Here is a 20,694-nt window from a genome sequence, read left to right as displayed (position 1 = left end):
ATTTGACACATTGAACTCTATCTGAGAAGTAGTTGGTAAACCAGGCGAGGCAGTCATTTGAGAAACCAAGGCTATTTAGTCTGCCAATAAGAATGCGGTGGTTGACAGAGTCGAAAGCCTTGGCCAGGTCGATGAAGACGGCTGCACAGTACTGTCTATTATCGATCGCGGTTATAATATCGTTTAGGACCTTGAGCGTGGCTGAAGTGCACCCATGACCAGCTCGGAAACCGGATTGCATAGCGGAGAAGGTACGGTGGGATTCGAAATGGTCGGTGATCTGTTTGTTAACTTGGCTTTCAAAAACTTTCAAAAGGCAGGGCAGGATGGATATAGGTCTGTAACAGTTTGGATCTAGAGTGTCACCCCCTTTGAAGAGGGGGATGACCGCGGCAGCTTTCCAATCTCTGGGGATCTCAGACGTTACGAAAGAGAGGTTGAACAGGCTAGTAATAGGGATTGCGACAATTTCGGCGGCTAGTTTTAGAAAGAAAGGGTCCAGATTGTCTGTCTCGATCAATGAGAGAAGACTTGAAATAGACTAGATGGCGGCGTACACATTGTTGGATTACTTCATGAACCAAAACAAGTATTTATTTTAATAACAGAGCATTTTCTAAATTCAAACAGACCCCCTGCAACTGGACAAGGACATTTTTAGTGAGACTCCTGTTTCCACAAATTCTGTGCTACACCAAACAGTACCTATCCTGTAACTCCAACAATGATCTGGTGTAACAAGCTGTAGGTGGGCTTCTCAGGGCTGCTGGGCTGCTGACAGCTGTTGGGTTATTGGATGAAAAGATTTGGATCATAATAATGGTCAAACTCAGTCATCTTCATTAATATGAGAGGATGTTTAGTAACTAGCAAGGCCATTTAGACTCCAGTTGGGTGACTGCTGTTGTTTTCAGTGTAGCTGTTCACATGATCCCAGGCATCAGATCTTAGGGTTGTGATGTGTTACGGAGCGCAGGGGATCACAAGGCCAGGCTGGAATGGAGCTGGAGGCTAGAGAGTGGAGATGGAGTAGAGGGGATGCAGGGGATCACAAGGCCAGGCTGGAATGGAGCTGGAGGCTAGAGAGTGGCGGCTGGTTCCCATGTCATAATGGACCTCTTGTTCCTGTGGGTTCGGAGCACAAAGCTGGATCAGGACTTCTGGCTTCTTTTCACCCAGAATGTTGTTGCAACAGGAAACAGTCTAGAATGGTCTTCTGCTCTGTGCAGTGACATACAGCTAGGGTAGAGAGGAAACAGACTCCTTCTGGGATTAAAGCATTTCTGAAAACTGGGACTGAACACAGGAGAATGTAGGAGAGGGAGGAGGAGGAGATGGATGCAGGGGGGAACGGAGGAGGAGATGGAGTAGAGGGGAACGGAGGAGATGGAGTAGAGGGGATGCAGGGGGGAACTGAGGAGATGGAGTAGAGGGGGAACGGAGGAGGAGATGGAGTAGAGGGGATGCAGGGGGGAACGGAGGAGGAGATGGAGTAGAGGGGATGCAGGGGGGAACGGAGGAGATGGAGTAGAGGGGATGCAGGGGGGAACGGAGGAGATGGAGTAGAGGGGATGCAGGGGGGAACGGAGGAGATGGAGTAGAGGGGATGCGGGCGGGGGGGGCGGGCGGGGGGGGGGGGGGGGGTGGAAGCAGTTGGAGAATAGTTGTAACTTTCCCTCTGATAAACTAGGTGGAAGTTTCACCATATTGCTTAGACCTATTCAATCATCTCAGATCTCCACTAGGGCATAGGGATTTGGGGATTGGGCTGGGGACAGAGATGGGAGGGGGTGGATTTGGGATTGGGCTGGGGACAGAGATGGGAGGGGGTAGATTTGGGATTGGGCTGGGGACAGAGATGGGAGGGGATGGATTTGGGATTGGGCTGGGGACAGAGATGGGAGGGGGTGGATTTGGGACAGAGATGGGAGGGGGTGGATGTGGGATTGGGCTGGGGACAGATGGGAGGGGGTGGATTTGGGATTGGGCTGGGGACAGAGATGGGAGGGGGTAGATTTGGGATTGGGCTGGGGACAGAGATGGGAGGGGGTGGATTTGGGACAGAGATGGGAGGGGGTGGATGTGGGATTGGGCTGGGGACAGATGGGAGGGGGTGGATTTGGGATTGGGCTGGGGACAGAGATGGCAGGGGGTGGATTTGGGATTGATTTGGGATAGAGATGGAAGGGGGTGGATTTGGGACAGAGATGGCAGGGGGTGGATTTGGGACAGAGATGGGAGGGGGTGGATTTGGGATTGGGCTGGGGACAGAGATGGGAGGAGGTGGATGTGGGACAGAGATGGGAGGGGGTGGATTTGGGACAGAGATGGGAGGGGGTGGATTTGGGATTGGGCTGGGGACAGAGATGGCAGGGGGTGGATTTGGGATTGATTTGGGATAGAGATGGAAGGGGGTGGATTTGGGACAGAGATGGGAGGGGGTGGATTTGGGACAGAGATGGGAGGGGGTGGATTTGGGACAGAGATGGGAGGGGGTGGATTTGGGACAGAGATGGGAGGGGGTGGATTTGGGATTGGGCTGGGGACAGAGATGGGAGGAGGTGGATGTGGGACAGAGATGGGAGGGGGGAAGGGGAAGAGAGGGGGATCAAGGAGAGAGAGGAGGGACAGCAGTGGAACAGGGAAGTATGGGAGGAAGTGTTACAGCCAGTCCCATTATGGGAGGAGGGACAGGCTATTAACTTCCCTCTCCTCTTCCTTCCATCTGGTTGGCTGGCCCTGCTTCCTGTCCAGTAAGACCTGCCCCTGTGGAGGTGCTAGCATGCAGTTCCTCTGTGTGTCCATGAGGTGGAGCTGCTGAGCCATGGATGACTTCACTACCAATGACTTCACCACCAGAACATATGGCACCAGCGGCCTTGACAACAGACCTCTGTTTGGAGAAACCTCTGCTCGGGTATGCCGTGTGTGTGTGTGTGTGTGTAGGGCTGTTGTGGTGACCGTATTACTGCCACACCCACAGTCATCAGTCTCCTCTTATGCACTGTGGACATGCGTTGGTAGAACCCAACTCACTGACGGCCATCAGGTCCTAATGGCCTGGTACTCAGGGCTCTATTGTCCCTCTAACCATCAGGTCCTAATGGCCTGGTACTCAGGGCTCTATTGTCCCTCTAACCATCAGGTCCTAATGGCCTGGTACTCAGGGCTCTATTGTCCCTCTAACCATCAGGTCCTAATGACCTGGTACTCAGGGCTCTATTGTCCCTCTAACCATCAGGTCCTAATGGCCTGGTACTCAGGGCTCTATTGTCCCTCTAACCATCAGGTCCTAATGACCTGGTACTCAGGGCTCTATTGTCCCTCTAACCATCAGGTCCTAATGGCCTGGTACTCAGGGCTCTATTGTCCCTCTAACCATCAGGTCCTAATGGCCTGGTACTCAGGGCTCTATTGACCCTCTAACCATCAGGTCCTAATGGCCTGGTACTCAGGGCTCTATTGACCCTCTAACCATCAGGTCCTAATGGCCTGGTACTCAGGGCTCTATTGTCCCTCTAACCATCAGGTCCTAATGACCTGGTACTCAGGGCTCTATTGTCCCTCTAACCATCAGGTCCTAATGGCCTGGTACTCAGGGCTCTATTGTCCCTCTAACCATCAGGTCCTAATGACCTGGTACTCAGGGCTCTATTGTCCCTCTAACCATCAGGTCCTAATGGCCTGGTACTCAGGGCTCTATTGTCCCTCTAACCATCAGGTCCTAATGACCTGGTACTCAGGGCTCTATTGTCCCTCTAACCATCAGGTCCTAATGGCCTGGTACTCAGGGCTCTATTGTCCCTCTAACCATCAGGTCCTAATGGCCTGGTACTCAGGGCTCTATTGACCCTCTAACCATCAGGTCCTAATGGCCTGGTACTCAGGGCTCTATTGTCCCTCTAACCATCAGGTCCTAATGACCTGGTACTCAGGGCTCTATTGTCCCTCTAACCATCAGGTCCTGATGGCCTGGTACTCAGGGCTCTATTGTCCCTCTAACCATCAGGTCCTGATGGCCTGGTACTCAGGGCTCTATTGTCCCTCTAACCATCAGGTCCTAATGGCCTGGTACTCAGGGCTCTATTGTCCCTCTAACCATCAGGTCCTAATGGCCTGGTACTCAGGGCTCTATTGTCCCTCTAACCATCAGGTCCTAATGGCCTGGTACTCAGGGCTCTATTGTCCCTCTAACCATCAGGTCCTAATGGCCTGGTACTCAGGGCTCTATTGTCCCTCTAACCATCAGGTCCTAATGGCCTGGTACTCAGGGCTCTATTGTCCCTCTAACCATCAGGTCCTAATGGCCTGGTACTCAGGGCTCTATTGTCCCTCTAACCATCAGGTCCTTATGGCCTGGTACTCAGGGCTCTATTGTCCCTCTAACCATCAGGTCCTAATGGCCTGGTACTCAGGGCTCTATTGTCCCTCTAACCATCAGGTCATAATGGCCTGGTACTCAGGGCTCTATTGTCCCTCTAACCATCAGGTCCTAATGGCCTGGTACTCAGGGCTCTATTGTCCCTCTAACCATCAGGTCCTAATGGCCTGGTACTCAGGGCTCTATTGTCCCTCTAACCATCAGGTCCTAATGGCCTGGTACTCAGGGCTCTATTGTCCCTCTAACCATCAGGTCCTAATGGCCTGGTACTCAGGGCTCTATTGTCCCTCTAACCATCAGGTCCTAATGGCCTGGTACTCAGGGCTCTATTGTCCCTCTAACCATCAGGTCCTAATGGCCTGGTACTCAGGGCTCTATTGTCCCTCTAACCATCAGGTCCTAATGGCCTGGTACTCAGGGCTCTATTGTCCCTCTAACCATCAGGTCCTAATGGCCTGGTACTCAGGGCTCTATTGTCCCTCTAACCATCAGGTCCTAATGGCCTGGTACTCAGGGCTCTATTGTCCCTCTAACCATCAGGTCCTAATGGCCTGGTACTCAGGGCTCTATTGTCCCTCTAACCATCAGGTCCTAATGGCCTGGTACTCAGGGCTCTATTGTCCCTCTAACCATCAGGTCCTAATGGCCTGGTACTCAGGGCTCTATTGTCCCTCTAACCATCAGGTCCTAATGGCCTGGTACTCAGGGCTCTATTGTCCCTCTAACCATCAGGTCCTAATGGCCTGGTACTCAGGGCTCTATTGTCCCTCTAACCATCAGGTCCTAATGGCCTGGTACTCAGGGCTCTATTGTCCCTCTAACCATCAGGTCCTAATGGCCTGGTACTCAGGGCTCTATTGTCCCTCTAACCATCAGGTCCTAATGGCCTGGTACTCAGGGCTCTATTGTCCCTCTAACCATCAGGTCCTAATGGCCTGGTACTCAGGGCTCTATTGTCCCTCTAACCATCAGGTCCTAATGGCCTGGTACTCAGGGCTCTATTGTCCCTCTAACCATCAGGTCCTAATGGCCTGGTACTCAGGACTCTATTGTCCCTCTAACCATCAGGTCCTAATGACCTGGTACTCAGGGCTCTATTGTCCCTCTAACCATCAGGTCCTAATGGCCTGGTACTCAGGGCTCTATTGTCCCTCTAACCATCAGGTCCCTAATGGCCTGGTACTCAGGGCTCTATTGTCCCTCTAACCATCAGGTCCCTAATGGCCTGGTACTCAGGGCTCTATTGTCCCTCTAACCATCAGGTCCCTAATGGCCTGGTACTCAGGCTCTATTGTCCCTCTAACCATCAGGTCCTAATGGCCTGGTACTCAGGGCTCTATTGTCCCTCTAACCATCAGGTCCCTAATGGCCTGGTACTCAGGGCTCTATTGTCCCTCTAACCATCAGGTCCCTAATGGCCTGGTACTCAGGCTCTATTGTCCCTCTAACCATCAGGTCCTAATGGCCTGGTACTCCGGGCTCTATTGTCCCTCTAACCATCAGGTCCCTAATGGCCTGGTACTCAGGGCTCTATTGTCCCTCTAACCATCAGGTCCCTAATGGCCTGGTACTCAGGGCTCTATTGTCCCTCTAACCATCAGGTCCCTAATGGCCTGGTACTCAGGGCTCTATTGTCCCTCTAACCATCAGGTCCCTAATGGCCTGGTACTCAGGGCTCTATTGTCCCTCTAACCATCAGGTCCTAATGGCCTGGTACTCAGGCTCTATTGTCCCTCTAACCATCAGGTCCTAATGGCCTGGTACTCAGGGCTCTATTGTCCCTCTAACCATCAGGTCCCTAATGGCCTGGTACTCAGGGCTCTATTGTCCCTCTAACCATCAGGTCCTAATGGCCTGGTACTCAGGGCTCTATTGTCCCTCTAACCATCAGGTCCCTAATGGCCTGGTACTCAGGGCTCTATTGTCCCTCTAACCATCAGGTCCTAATGGCCTGGTACTCAGGCTCTATTGTCCCTCTAACCATCAGGTCCTAATGGCCTGGTACTCAGGGCTCTATTGTCCCTCTAACCATCAGGTCCTAATGGCCTGGTACTCAGGGCTCTATTGTCCCTCTAACCATCAGGTCCTAATGGCCTGGTACTCAGGGCTCTATTGTCCCTCTAACCATCAGGTCCTAATGGCCTGGTACTCAGGGCTCTATTGTCCCTCTAACCATCAGGTCCTAATGGCCTGGTACTCAGGGCTCTATTGTCCCTCTAACCATCAGGTCCTAATGGCCTGGTACTCAGGGCTCTATTGTCCCTCTAACCACTCTGACATCAATGCCATCTAAAATCACATCAAACACTTATCATCAAAACAGTATCATGCTTTTAAAACTCACCTCACTGTGACTGAAAGAAGTTCAACAACAGGTTGAAACTGAGTGGAAACATGATCGTTGTGGATTGTGGATGTTGTTTCAAAGCCAAACACAACGAAATGGACAGCGCTTTCTAAGGGGATGATTATTTCAAAACACCCATACTCCATCTCACAGCTTATTCATAGGTATAGGTGTATATATGAGCCTAAGCCCCTCCCCCCAAAATTAAATAATGATTGTGTCGTTATACAATACATAGTCTACCACATATTACACATGGCAGAAAAACATTTAAATAAACTGATTGAAGATGTCTTTGGTACATCATTGGTCTAACCTAGACTCCAACATTATACACATTCTAGTAATGGCCTCGGAGTGTGGACTGTATTATTATTCATACTGGATGGACTGGTTACCTTATGGATGGACTGGTTACCTTATGGATGGACTGGTTACCTTATGGATGGACTGGTTACCTTATGGATGGACTGGTTACCTTATGGGTGGACTGGTTACCTTATGGGTGGACTGGTTACCTTGTGGGTGGACTGGTTACCTTATGGATGGACTGGTTACCTTATGGATGGACTGGTTACCTTATGGATGGACTGGTTACCTTATGGATGGACTGGTTACCTTATGGATGGACTGGTTACCTTATGGGTGGACTGGTTACCTTATGGATGGACTGGTTACCTTATGTTACGCTCCAGAATGTCTATCCATGAGTCTGGGAGAGAATGTATAGGTCTAGGCCATGCTGTTGGTTCATTGGGAGAGAACGTATAGGTCTAGGCCATGCTGTTGGTTCATTGGGAGAGAACGTATAGGTCTAGGTGATGCTGTTGGTTCATTGGGAGAGAACGTATAGGTCTAGGCCATGCTGTTGGTTCATTGGGAGAGAACGTATAGGTCTAGGCCATGCTGTTGGTTCATTGGGAGAGAACGTATAGGTCTAGGTGATGCTGTTGGTTCATTGGGAGAGAACGTATAGGTCTAGGTGATGCTGTTGGTTCATTGGGAGAGAACATATAGGTCTAGGTGATGCTGTTGGTTCATTGGGAGAGAACGTATAGGTCTAGGCCATGCTGTTGGTTCATTGGGAGAGAACGTATAGGTCTAGGTGATGCTGTTGGTTCATTGGGAGAGAACGTATAGGTCTAGGTGATGCTGTTGGTTCATTGGGAGAGAACGTATAGGTCTAGGCCATGCTGTTGATTCATTGGGAGAGAACGTATAGGTCTAGGTGATGCTGTTGGTTCATTGGGAGAGAACGTATAGGTCTAGGTGATGCTGTTGGTTCATTGGGAGAGAATGTATAGGTCTAGGTGATGCTGTTGGTTCATTGGGAGAGAACATATAGGTCTAGGCCATGCTGTTGGTTCATTGGGAGAGAACGTATAGGTCTAGGCCATGCTGTTGGTTCATTGGGAGAGAACGTATAGGTCTAGGTGATGCTGTTGGTCCATTGGGAGAGAACGTATAGGTCTAGGTGATGCTGTTGGTTCATTGGGAGAGAACGTATAGGTCTAGGCCATGCTGTTGGTTCATTGGGAGAGAACGTATAGGTCTAGGTGATGCTGTTGGTTCATTGGGAGAGAACGTATAGGTCTAGGCCATGCTGTTGGTTCATTGGGAGAGAACGTATAGGTCTAGGTGATGCTGTTGGTTCATTGGGAGAGAACGTATAGGTCTAGGTGATGCTGTTGGTTCATTGGGAGAGAACGTATAGGTCTAGGTGATGCTGTTGGTTCATTGGGAGAGAACGTATAGGTCTAGGTGATGCTGTTGGTTCATTGATTGTGCAGGGCGGCTTACAAAGTTAGCATACAATTAATGAATTTGTATTTCATTTTGAAATGCCTAGTATAAGGCATTTTCTATATTTCATAATGAATAGGCTGACACATTACCTTTTAGCTACAGAATCTCACCACCGTGCGTTTCCATCTCATCCTCTCTCTCCTTCATTCCTTTCTCCAGCACGCATAGAGAGGGGCTTAATGAAATATGTTTTGTTGTGTTCCCAAATGGATTTCACTTGGTTTCCCAAATTTAAGCACTGGGTAGCTGCAGGAACAGGGTTGGAGAGCCCATGGCATCCAGAGTACTGGGTAGATACAGGAACAGGGTTGGAGAGCCCATGGCATACAGAGTACTGGGTAGCTGGAGGAACAGGGTTGGAGAGCCCATGGCATACAGAGTACTGGGTAGCTGGAGGAACAGGGTTGGAGAGCCCATGGCATACAGAGTACTGGGTAGCTGGAGGAACAGGGTTGGAGAGCCCGTGGCATACAGAGTACTGGGTAGCTGGGGGAACAGGGTTGGAGAGCCCATGGCATACAGAGTACTGGGTAGCTGGAGGAACAGGGTTGGAGAGCCCATGGCATACAGAGTACTGGGTAGCTGGAGGAACAGGGTTGGAGAGCCCATGGCATACAGAGTACTGGGTAGCTGGAGGAACAGGGTTGGAGAGCCCATGGCATACAGAGTACTGGGTAGCTGGAGGAACAGGGTTGGAGAGCCCATGGCATACAGAGTACTGGGTAGCTGGAGGAACAGGGTTGGAGAGCCCATGGCATACAGAGTACTGGGTAGCTGGAGGAACAGGGTTGGAGAGCCCATGGCATACAGAGTACTGGGTAGCTGGAGGAACAGGGTTGGAGAGCCCATGGCATACAGAGTACTGGGTAGCTGGAGGAACAGGGTTGGAGAGCCCATGGCATACAGAGTACTGGGTAGCTGGAGGAACAGGGTTGGAGAGCCCATGGCATACAGAGTACTGGGTAGCTGGAGGAACAGGGTTGGAGAGCCCATGGCATACAGAGTACTGGGTAGCTGGAGGAACAGGGTTGGAGAGCCCATGGCATACAGAGTACTGGGTAGCTGGAGGAACAGGGTTGGAGAGCCCATGGCATACAGAGTACTGGGTAGCTGGAGGAACAGGGTTGGAGAGCCCATGGCATACAGAGTACTGGGTAGCTGGAGGAACAGGGTTGGAGAGCCCATGGCATACAGAGTACTGGGTAGCTGGAGGAACAGGGTTGGAGAGCCCATGGCATACAGAGTACTGGGTAGCTGGAGGAACAGGGTTGGAGAGCCCATGGCATACAGAGTACTGGGTAGCTGGAGGAACAGGGTTGGAGAGCCCATGGCATACAGAGTACTGGGTAGCTGGAGGAACAGGGTTGGAGAGCCCATGGCATACAGAGTACTGGGTAGCTGGAGGAACAGGGTTGGAGAGCCCATGGCATACAGAGTACTGGGTAGCTGGATGAACAGGTTTGGAGAGCCCATGGCATACAGAGTACTGGGTAGCTGGAGGGACAGGGTTGGAGAGCCCATGGCATACAGAGTTTGGGCGGAATATCACCTGTCGCGCAGCGAGAGGCTGCATGCTCCTCAAGCAGTGGTTGATGTGTGCAGTGAAATAACCGGAGTAGCCGACCCAGCATGAGTGAAAAACAAACGGGTGGGAAAGCGTTCTCCATTCACTATTAGAGTGCATACGGATTACATATCTTTCCCCCTTCCCCTGTTCCTGCCCATTGGAAAATGGGCCATTCTAAATCTGAACTAATTTTACATACAGTTCATTCGGAAAGTATTCAGACCCCTTGACTTTTTCCACATATTTTTACGTTACAGCCTTATTCTAAAAGCGATTACATTAATTTTAATAAAATAAAAAAACGTATTTACATAAGTATTCAGACCCTTTGCTATGAGACTCGAAATTGAGCTCAGTTGCATCTTGTTTCCATTGATCATCCTTGAGATGTTTCTACAACTTGATTGGAGTCCACCTGTGGTAAATTCAATTGATTGGACATGATTTGGAAAGGCACACACCTGTCTATATAAGGTCCCACAGTTGACAGTGCATGTCTGAGCAAAAACCAAGTCTTGAGGTTGAAGGAATTGTCCGTAGAGCTCCAAGACAGGATTGTGTCGAGGCACAGATCTGGGGAAGGGTACCAAAAAATGTCTGCAGCATTGAAGGTCCCCAAGAACACAGTGGCCTCCATCATTCTTAAATGGAAGAAGTTTGGAACCACCAAGACTCTTCCTAGAGCTGGCCGCCTGGCCAAACTGAGCAATCGGGGGAGAAGGGCTTTGGCCAGGGAGGTGACCAAGAACCTGATGGTCACTTTGACAGAGCTCCAGAGTTACTCTGTGGAGATGGGAGAACCTTCCAGAAGGACAACTATCTCAGCAGCACTCCACCAATCAGGCCTTTATGGTAGAGTGGCCAGACGGAAGCCACTCCTCAGTAAAAGGCACATGACAGCCCGCTTGGAGTTTGCCAAAAGGCACCTAAAGACTCTCAGACCGTGAGAAACAAGATTCTCTTGTCTGATGAAACCAAGATTGAACTCTCTGGCCTGAATGCCACACGTCACATCTGGAGGAAACCTGGCACCATCCCTACGGTGAAGCATGGTGGTGGCAGCATCATGCTGTGGGGATGTTTCTCAGCTGAAGGGACTGGGTGACTAGTCAGGATCGAGGGAAAGATGAACGGAGCAAAGTACAGAGAGATCCTTGATGAAAACCTGCTCCAGAGCGCTCAGGACCTCAGACTGGGGCGAAGGTTCACCTTCCAACAGGACAACGACCCTAAACACACAGCCAAGACAATGCAGGAGTGGCTTTGGGACAAGTCTCTGAATGTCCTTGAGTGGCCCAGCCAGAGCCCTGACTTGAACCCGATCAAACATCTCTGGAGAGACCTGAAAATAGCTGTGCAGCGACGCTCCCCATCCAACCTGACAGAGCTTGAGAGGATCTGCAGAGAAGAATGGGAGAAACTCCCAAAATACAGGTGTGCCAAGCTTGTAGCGTCATACCCAAGAAGACTCAAGGTTGTAATTGCTGCCAAAGGTGCTTCAACAAAGTACTGAGTAAAAGGTCTGAATACTTATGTAAATGTCTTATTTCTGGGGATTTTTTAAAATAAATTTGCAAAAATGTCTAAAAACCTGTATTTTCACTTTGTCATCATGGGGTATTGTGTGGAGATTTGATTGAGGGGGAAAAAACTATTTAATCAATTTTAGAATAAGGCTGTAACGTAACAAAATGTGGAAAAAGTCAAGTGTTCTGAATACTTTCCGAATGCACTGTATTAGTAAAGACAAGATTAAATTGAGAATAGTCTGATGGGTGAAAATATGATGACTTGATGAGAGAACAGCTGTGCAGCCTGAGGCAAGGAACAGAGCGCAAGCTTCTCAGATCATCAGTATCCTGTAGTCGCGTCATGCAGCCCACATGTCTTTTCATTTCTAAGACATTCTAAGGTTTGTATCGTTCACAACTACAGTTGCCAAATAACTCTACATCTAGGGTATAGGACCTGTTTCAAGTGAACACTTTTACACTCAACACTTTATATGTGGCTCTCGCTCCGGAATGGGAAAAATATCATTTTCTATTTTATTCAGCTAAGTTCAATTATATTAAATAATTAAAATAAATAAATAAATAAATTAATTATATTCTTCTTACTATAAAATCATATCATGTAAAATAATGACACGGGACTTATGAGCGTATCTTGTCTGCTAAATGAACAAGCCTACAGCCTATGGCATGGAGCACAGCCAGATAACATATAGTCGGCCAACTCATATTCTGTTCTTCTGAAATACATTTTCTTCATATCATAATGTTTCTTTAGACCTGCCTAAAATAAATAATGGATTTATTGTGACTGTGTATATTAAATTGATTTATTAGACTTTTCTAAATGTAGATGTTCCAATCAGCCTGGAGATGCTAAACGTGTTTATGTTAATTAACGGTCAATTACCGTGAGACCGGCAGTCGTTTGCATGACTAACCGGCTGACAAAATGTCATGACCGCCAGCCACAGTGTGTGTTATTGGCTTGTCTCATGTAATCTCCTCTTGTCCCTGCAGGACAGAGCCATTAACCTGCTGGTCGGAGGACTGATATCCCTGCTAGTTCTAGTAAGTAACCCTGGACTTTTTGTTACAGCCTGAATTTAAAATGGATGACATTGAGATGTTTGTGTCACTGGCCTACACACAATACCCCAAAATGTCAAAGTGGATTTATGTTTTTCGAAATGTTTACAAATTAATAAACAATGAGAAGCTGAAATGTCTTGAGTCAATAAGTATTCAACCCCTTTGTTATGGCCGAGCCTAAATAAGTTCAGGAGTAAAAATGTGCTTAACAGGTCACATAATATGTTGCATGGACTCACTCTGTCTGCAGAAATAGTGTTTAATATGATTTATGAATGACTACACTATTATTGCACAGAGTGACTTGTTAAGCAAATGTTTACTCCTGAACTTATTTATTATTGCCATAACAAAGAGGTTGAATACTTATTGACTCAAGGTTTTTCAGCTTTTCATTTTTAATTTGTGAACATTTATAAAAACATAATTTGGGTATTGTGTGTGTCGGCCACTGACAAAAAAAACCTAAATGTAATCATTTTAACTTCAGGCTGTAACACAACAGAATGTGGAAAAAGTAAAGGGGTGTGAATACTTTGTGAAGGCCTGTAAACTGTCTGACACAAAAAGAGGCTGATTTCTCTCCTACTGAAGCAGGAGCCAGGAGGGCAGTATAAAGACAGTCTGTCTAAAACATTGGAGGCCCCTCACCCTTCAATGTTGCCATGTAAATATATTGGCAAAATGTATTGCTCATAGCATTGAAAAGGTATTAAAGGATATTATTCATCATGATCAGACAGGATTCTTAAAAGGAAAATATATTGGAGATAACATTTAGACAATGATGCGCTCAACTTCCATGCCCTCCCGGGCGTTGAGCGGGGCTTGGTCCTTCCATGCCCTCCCGGGCGTTGAGCGGGGCTTGGTCCTTCCATGCCCTCCCGGGCGTTGAGCGGGGCTTGGTCCTTCCATGGCCTCCCGGGCGTTGAGCGGGGCTTGGTCCTTCCATGCCCTCCCGGGCGTTGAGCGGGGCTTGGTCCTTCCATGCCCTCCCGGGCGTTGAGCGGGGCTTGGTCCTTCCATGCCCTCCCGGGCGTTGAGCGGGGCTTGGTCCTTCCAAGGTGTGTGTGTGTGTGTGTCCTGGTAGTGTGAGAGGTGTGTGCTGTTCCTGGTAGTTATGGGTGGGCTCCCTTCCATGCCCTCCTGGGCGTTGAGCGGGGCTTGGTCCTTCCCACCCTTGGAGAATCCCTTGGGGGGGCTTCGCTCTGCTGGCGTCTAGGGGCGGGTGGGGGGTTGAGCGCACCCACTGACCAGAGCACCCACTGACCAGAGCACCCACTGACCAGAGCACCCACTGACCAGAGCACCCACTGACCAGAGCACCCACTGACCAGAGCACCCACTGATGGGAGTGGCCATTCATATGGTCTTTATATTGTATTGTGTTTTTTTTTTTTAAACAAAACAAAACTGTGATCAGTTAGGTGGTGTTTGGTTGATAAGTGATTGTGTTCCCTAGGTAACAGTGATCAGTTAGGTGGTGTTTGGTTGATAAGTGATTGTGTTCCCTAGGTAACAGTGATCAGTTAGGTGGTGTTTGGTTGATAAGTGATTGTGTTCCCTAGGTAACAGTGATCAGTTAGGTGGTGTTTGGTTGATATGTGATTGTGTTCCCTAGGTAACAGTGATCAGTTAGGTGGTGTTTGGTTGATAAGTGATTGTGTTCCCTAGGTAACAGTGATCAGTTAGGTGGTGTTTGGTTGATATGTGATTGTGTTCCCTAGGTAACAGTGATCAGTTAGGTGGTGTTTGGTTGATATGTGATTGTGTTCCCTAGGTAACAGTGATCAGTTAGGTGGTGTTTGGTTGATAAGTGATTGTGTTCCCTAGGTAACAGTGATCAGTTAGGTGGTGTTTGGTTGATAAGTGATTGTGTTCCCTAGGTAACAGTGATCAGTTAGGTGGTGTTTGGTTGATATGTGATTGTGTTCCCTAGGTAACAGTGATCAGTTAGGTGGTGTTTGGTTGATATGTGATTGTGTTCCCTAGGTAACAGTGATCAGTTAGGTGGTGTTTGGTTGATATGTGATTGTGTTCCCTAGGTAACAGTGATCAGTTAGGTGGTGTTTGGTTGATAAGTGATTGTGTTCCCTAGGTAACAGTGATCAGTTAGGTGGTGTTTGGTTGATATGTGATTGTGTTCCCTAGGTAACAGTGATCAGTTAGGTGGTGTTTGGTTGATATGTGATTGTGTTCCCTAGGTAACAGTGATCAGTTAGGTGGTGTTTGGTTGATATGTGATTGTGTTCCCTAGGTAACAGTGATCAGTTAGGTGGTGTTTGGTTGATATGTGATTGTGTTCCCTAGGTAACAGTGATCAGTTCATTCCTGTTCCCCTCATTGCCTCCCTGGCCGCTCAACGTCTTCTTGGCTTTCTGTATCCTGCTGACCTGCGGCTCGGCCATGGTGCTGGTAAGAACACACTGCTTTCTTTGGGTCTGAAGAGGCTAAATCTCTCCCTCCTCTTGATCTTCTGGTACCAGCAGGGGGACTTGGATTAGGGTTAGGTACCGGCAGGGGGACTTGGGTTAGGTAATGGCAGGGAGACTTGGGTTAGGTACTGGCAGGGGGACTTGGGTTAGGTACTGGCAGGGGGACTTGGATTAGGGTTAGGTACCGGCAGGGGGACTTGGGTTAGGTACTGGCAGGGGGACTTGGATTAGGGTTAGGTACCGGCAGGGGGACTTGGGTTAGGTACTGGCAGGGGGACTTGGGTTAGGTACTGGCAGGGGGACTTGGGTTAGGTACTGGCAGGGGGACTTGGGTTAGGTACTGGCAGGGGGACTTGGATTAGGGTTAGGTACCGGCAGGGGGACTTGGGTTAGGTACTGGCAGGGGGACTTGGGTTAGGTACCAGCAGGGGGACTTGGATTAGGGTTAGGTACCGGCAGGGGGACTTGGGTTAGGTACAGGCAGGGGGACTTGGGTTAGGTACAGGCAGGGAGACTTGGGTTAGGTACAGGCAGGGAGACTTGGGTTAGGTACCGGCAGGGAGACTTGGGTTAGGTACCGGCAGGGGGACTTGGGTTAGGTAATGGCAGGGAGACTTGGGTTCGGTACAGGCAGGGGGACTTGGGTTAGGTACAGGCAGGGGGACTTGGGTTAGGTACAGGCAGGGGGACTTGGGTTAGGTACAGGCAGGGGGACTTGGGTTAGGTACAGGCAGGAGGACTTGGGTTAGGTACAGGCAGGGAGACTTGGGTTAGGTACAGGCAGGGAGACTTGGGTAAGGTACCGGCAGGGAGACTTGGGTTAGGTAATGGCAGGGAGACTTGGGTTAGGTAATGGCAGGGAGACTTGGGTTAGGTACAGGCAGGGGGACTTGGGTTAGGTACAGGCAGGGGGACTTGGGTTAGGTAATGGCAGGGGGACTTGGGTTAGGTACAGGCAGGGAGACTTGGGCTAGGTACAGGCAGGGAGACTTGGGTAAGGTACCGGCAGGGAGACTTGGGTTAGGTACAGGCAGGGGGACTTGGGATAGGTAATGGCACGGAGACTTGGGTTAGGTAATGGCAGGGAGACTTGGGTTAGGTACAGGCAGGGAGACTTGGGTTAGGTACAGGCAGGGGGACTTGGGTTAGGTACAGGCAGGGGGACTTGGGTTAGGTACAGGCAGGGAGACTTGGGTTAGGTACAGGCAGGGAGACTTGGGTTAGGTACAGGCATGGAGACTTGGGTTAGGTACAGGCATGGAGACTTGGGTTAGGTACCGTTAGTGGGACTTGGGTTAGGTATCGGCAGGGGTGAGGCTGAATCTCTCTCTCTCTTCCTCCTGTAGATAGTCTGGTACCGGCAGGGGGACTTGGGTTAGGTACCGTTAGTGGGACTTGGGTTAGGTACAGGCAGGGGGACTTGGGTTAGGTACAGGCAGGGAGACTTGGGTTAGGTACAGGCAGGGGGACTTGGGTTAGGTACCGGCAGGGGGACTTGGGTTAGGTACCGTTAGTGGGACTTGGGTTAGGTACCGTTAGTGGGACTTGGGTTAGTTACCGTTAGTGGGACTTGGGTTAGGTACCGGCAGGGGGACTTGGGTTAGGTACCGGCAGGGGGACTTGGGTTAGGTACCGGCAGGGGGACTTGGGTTAGGTACCGTTAGTGGGACTTGGGTTAGGTACCGGCAGGGGGACTTGGGTTAGTTACCGGCAGGGGGACTTGGGTTAGGTACCGGCAGGGGGACTTGGGTTAGGTACCGGCAGGGGGACTTGGGTTAGGTACAGGCATGGAGACTTGGGTTAGGTACCGTTAGTGGGACTTGGGTTAGGTATCGGCAGGGGTGAGGCTGAATCTCTCTCTCTTCCTCCTGTAGATTGTCTGGTACCGGCAGGGGGACTTGGGTTAGTTACCGGCAGGGGGACTTGGGTTAGGTAATGGCAGGGGGACTTGGGTTAGGTAATGGCAGGCGTGAGGCTGAATCTCTCTCTCTTCCTCCTGTAGATTGTCTGGTACCGGCAGGGGGACTTGGGTTAGGTACAGGCAGGCGTGAGGCTGAATCTCTCTCTCTTCCTCCTGTAGATTGTCTGGTACCGGCAGGGGGACTTGGGTTAGGTAATGGCAGGGGGACTTGGGTTAGGTACCGGCAGGGGTGAGGCTGAATCTCTCTCTCTTCCTCCTGTAGATTGTCTGGTACCGGCAGGGAGACTTGGGTTAGGTACCGGCAGGGGGACTTGGGTTAGGTACCGGCAGGGGTGAGGCTGAATCTCTCTCTCTCTTCCTCCTGTAGATTGTCTGGTACCGGCAGGGGGACTTGGAGCCGAAGTTCAGGAAGTTAATATACTACATGCTGGCCTCTATCATGCTGCTGTGTCTCTGTGCCAACCTGTACTTCCACGACGTGGGCAGAGGGACGTGAGACTGGACATGCCTTAGTCACCCTCACTGCCACACATGGTCACTGACTGGACTAGTGGGACCAGGAGGATGGTTGACCTGCCCAGGACCAGTTATTGGGTGGGGGGGGGCACATTCCACACAAGCACAAAAAGGACAGACGGTTTCCAGACTAGTGACTGTCCACCAATCGTAGTCAAGTGACTGTTTCTACTCCACCAATCAAAGGCGCTGCACAGATCATCTGACCACTCAGCTCTGCACAGCAAAGACCTTAGGATGGTTCAGACAATTTGTTTCTTTTTTATTTAATATTTTATGCAATAAATAATCCTATCCTGTCTGGCCTGTGAGTTGGTGTCCTGCACCTCTGTCATAAACCTTGTTTATACCTGGCGTCTCATGCGTCCTGTGTCTTGATCTTGGCCACATTCTGAATGTCCCACATTTCCAGATATGTCTACACATGGTATTGAGATGTCTTATCAGAAATATGTCTACACATGGTATTGAGATGTCTCTTGTCAGAAATATGTCTACACATGGTATTGAGATGTCTCTTGTCAGAAATATGTCTCCACATGGTATTGAGATGTCTCTTATCAGAAATATGTCTCCACATGGTATTGAGATGTCTCTTGTCAGAAATATGTCAACACATGGTATTGAGATGTCTCTTATCAGAAATATGTCTACACATGGTATTGAGATGTCTCTTATCAGAAATATGTCAACACATGGTATTGAGATGTCTCTTGTCAGAAATATGTCTACACATGGTATTGAGATGTCTTGTCAGAAATATGTCACCACATGGTATTGAGATGTCTAAATATGTCACCACATGGTATTGAGATGTCTCTTATCCATTCACTGTCTCTGCATTGCCACCACATTTCCTGATCCCTCCTTGTGTGCAAATTATTTGACAGAGATTATTTATTTTAAGACACTTTGGCTGCGTTTACAGTCAGCCTAATTCTGATCTTTTACCCAGTTATTGGCGAAAGAGCTGATCTGATTGGTCAAAAGACAAATGAGTGTGAAAAAAGATCAGAATTGGGCTGCGTGTGTAAACACAGCTGTGTGTCCTGACTACCTCCGGAGGTGGACAGGAAGATCTGATACCCTAACCCTAACCCTAACCTCCGGAGGTGGACAGGAAGATCTGATACCCTAACCCTACCCCTAACCCTAACCCTAACCCTACCTCCGGAGGTGGTCAGGAAGATCTGATACCCTAACCCTAACCCTAACCCTACCTCCAGAGGTGGACAGGAAGATCTGATACCCTAACCCTAACCCTACCTCCGGAGGTGGTCAGGAAGATCTGATACCCTAACCCTAACCCTACCTCCGGAGGTGGTCAGGAAGATCTGATACCCTAACCCTAACCCTAACCTCCGGAGGACAGGAAGATCTGATACCCTAACCCTAACCCTACCTCCGGAGGTGGACAGGAAGATCTGATACCCTAACCCTAACCCTAACCCTACCTCCGGAGGTGGACAGGAAGATCTGATACCCTAACCCTACCCCTAACCCTAACCCTAACCCTACCTCCGGAGGTGGACAGGAAGATCTGATACCCTAACCCTAACCCTAACCCTAACCCTACCTCCGGAGGTGGTCAGGAAGATCTGATACCCTAACCCTAACCCTAACCCTACCTCCGGAGGTGGTCAGGAAGATCTGATACCCTAACCCTAACCCTAACCCTACCTCCGGAGGTGGTCAGGAAGATCTGATACCCTAACCCTAACCCTAACCCTACCTCCGGAGGTGGTCAGGAAGATCTGATACCCTAACCCTAACCCTACCTCCGGAGGTGGTCAGGAAGATCTGATACCCTAACCCTACCTCCGGAGGTGGTCAGGAAGATCTGATACCCTAACCCTAACCCTAACCCTAACCCTACCTCCGGAGGTGGACAGGAAGATCTGATACCAATCAGGTTACAGTAGCTACGTCCAATCAGGTTACAGTAGCTACGTCCAATCAGGTTACAGTAGCTACGTTCCATCAGGTTACCGTAGCTACGTCCAATCAGGTTACAGTAGCTACGTTCCCATTCAATTGGCCAGTCATTTTTTGTTGTTGTTGACATTTAGAATGTTTGCATAGAAGATAGATGCACCAATGGCCTGCTGTGGTGCGTTTCCATTCAACTGCCGTCGATTCAAATCAGCTGGATGTAATGTCACACAAAATAAAAATACAACTTTTCAGAAAAACTACGTGCTTGATTCAATCAGATCCGCTTTAGCTGACATCGGCCTAGTGGTTGTTTTTGGCGGTGGAACTGCGTTAGTGCTGTCAAACGCACAAATGGCTCCAGGCGTTATACAGTGGGGAAAATAAGTATTTAGTCAGCCACCAATTGTGCAGGTTCTCCCACTTAAAAAGATGAGAGAGGCCTGTAATTTTCATCATAGGTACACGGGACGATGGAAGGGGCCCATGTACCGTCAAATCTTGGGTGAGAACCTCCTTCCCTCAGCCAGGGCATTGAAAATGGGTTGTGGATGGGTATTCCAGCATGACAATGACCCAAAACACACGGCCAAGGCAACAAAGGAGTGGCTCAAGAAGAAGCACATTAAGGTCCTGGAGTGGCCTAGCCAGTCTCCAGACCTTAATCCCATAGAAAATCTGTGGAGGGAGCTGAAGATTCGAGTTGCCAAACGTCAGATTTTCTGGATTTATTTTCCTCATTTTGTCTGTCATAGTTGACGTGTACCTATGATGAAAATTATTAATGATTAATCTTTTTAAGTGGGAGAACTTGGACCATTGGTGGCTGACTAAATCCTTTTTTTCCCCCCCTGTACCTGAAGTCGGACATTACAGTTGGCTGCACGACTCACCCTAACAGAAATCCCATGAAGCCTCGTTTACAAGTTTGAACACTGGAACGTGATAGGATGATAGAAATCCTCATTAATTAGTTGAATGATTCATTATTCATTATTTTTTTATATAGCCTACACATTCTCTTTCTGAACGTCTAACCAGAGTGGGGCGGGCGTGGCTTTTTCATGACAATGATCGCAAGAGCTGCTTAACGATTTGACGGCTCCAACAGCCGTTCCACCGCTGACACCTCCAAAATAGCCACGATGCAGTGTCTGCTATTGCCGGTTAATGCTTGATCTGA

General features: G+C 49.3%; 1 protein-coding gene across 2 annotated transcripts in view; it reads left to right on the top strand.

Annotated features, from left to right (window-relative positions):
- The window catches only part of LOC311116758 (transmembrane protein 243-like), a 30,827-nt gene extending 11,053 nt beyond the window's left edge, over nucleotides 1–19,774 (top strand). Inside the window, exons 2-5 of one of the 2 annotated variants that reach the window (XM_084191797.1) lie at nucleotides 2,755–2,917; nucleotides 12,636–12,686; nucleotides 15,018–15,122; nucleotides 17,431–19,774. In XM_084191797.1, coding sequence (XP_084047923.1) covers nucleotides 2,825–2,917; nucleotides 12,636–12,686; nucleotides 15,018–15,122; nucleotides 17,431–17,559 — 378 coding nt within the window. In that variant the 5' untranslated portion in view covers nucleotides 2,755–2,824 and the 3' untranslated portion in view covers nucleotides 17,560–19,774. The remainder of the gene's footprint in view (nucleotides 1–2,754; nucleotides 2,918–12,635; nucleotides 12,687–15,017; nucleotides 15,123–17,430) is intronic. The other variant, XM_084191798.1, reaches the window with a different exon arrangement.
- The last annotated feature ends 920 nt before the right edge of the window (nucleotides 19,775–20,694 follow it).

This window comes from Coregonus lavaretus (genome assembly GCF_964263955.1).
Source record: "Coregonus lavaretus genome assembly, contig: HAP1_SCAFFOLD_1172, whole genome shotgun sequence".
Classification (NCBI taxonomy): domain Eukaryota; kingdom Metazoa; phylum Chordata; class Actinopteri; order Salmoniformes; family Salmonidae; genus Coregonus; species Coregonus lavaretus.
This window is presented reverse-complemented; position numbering and strand designations above follow the sequence as displayed.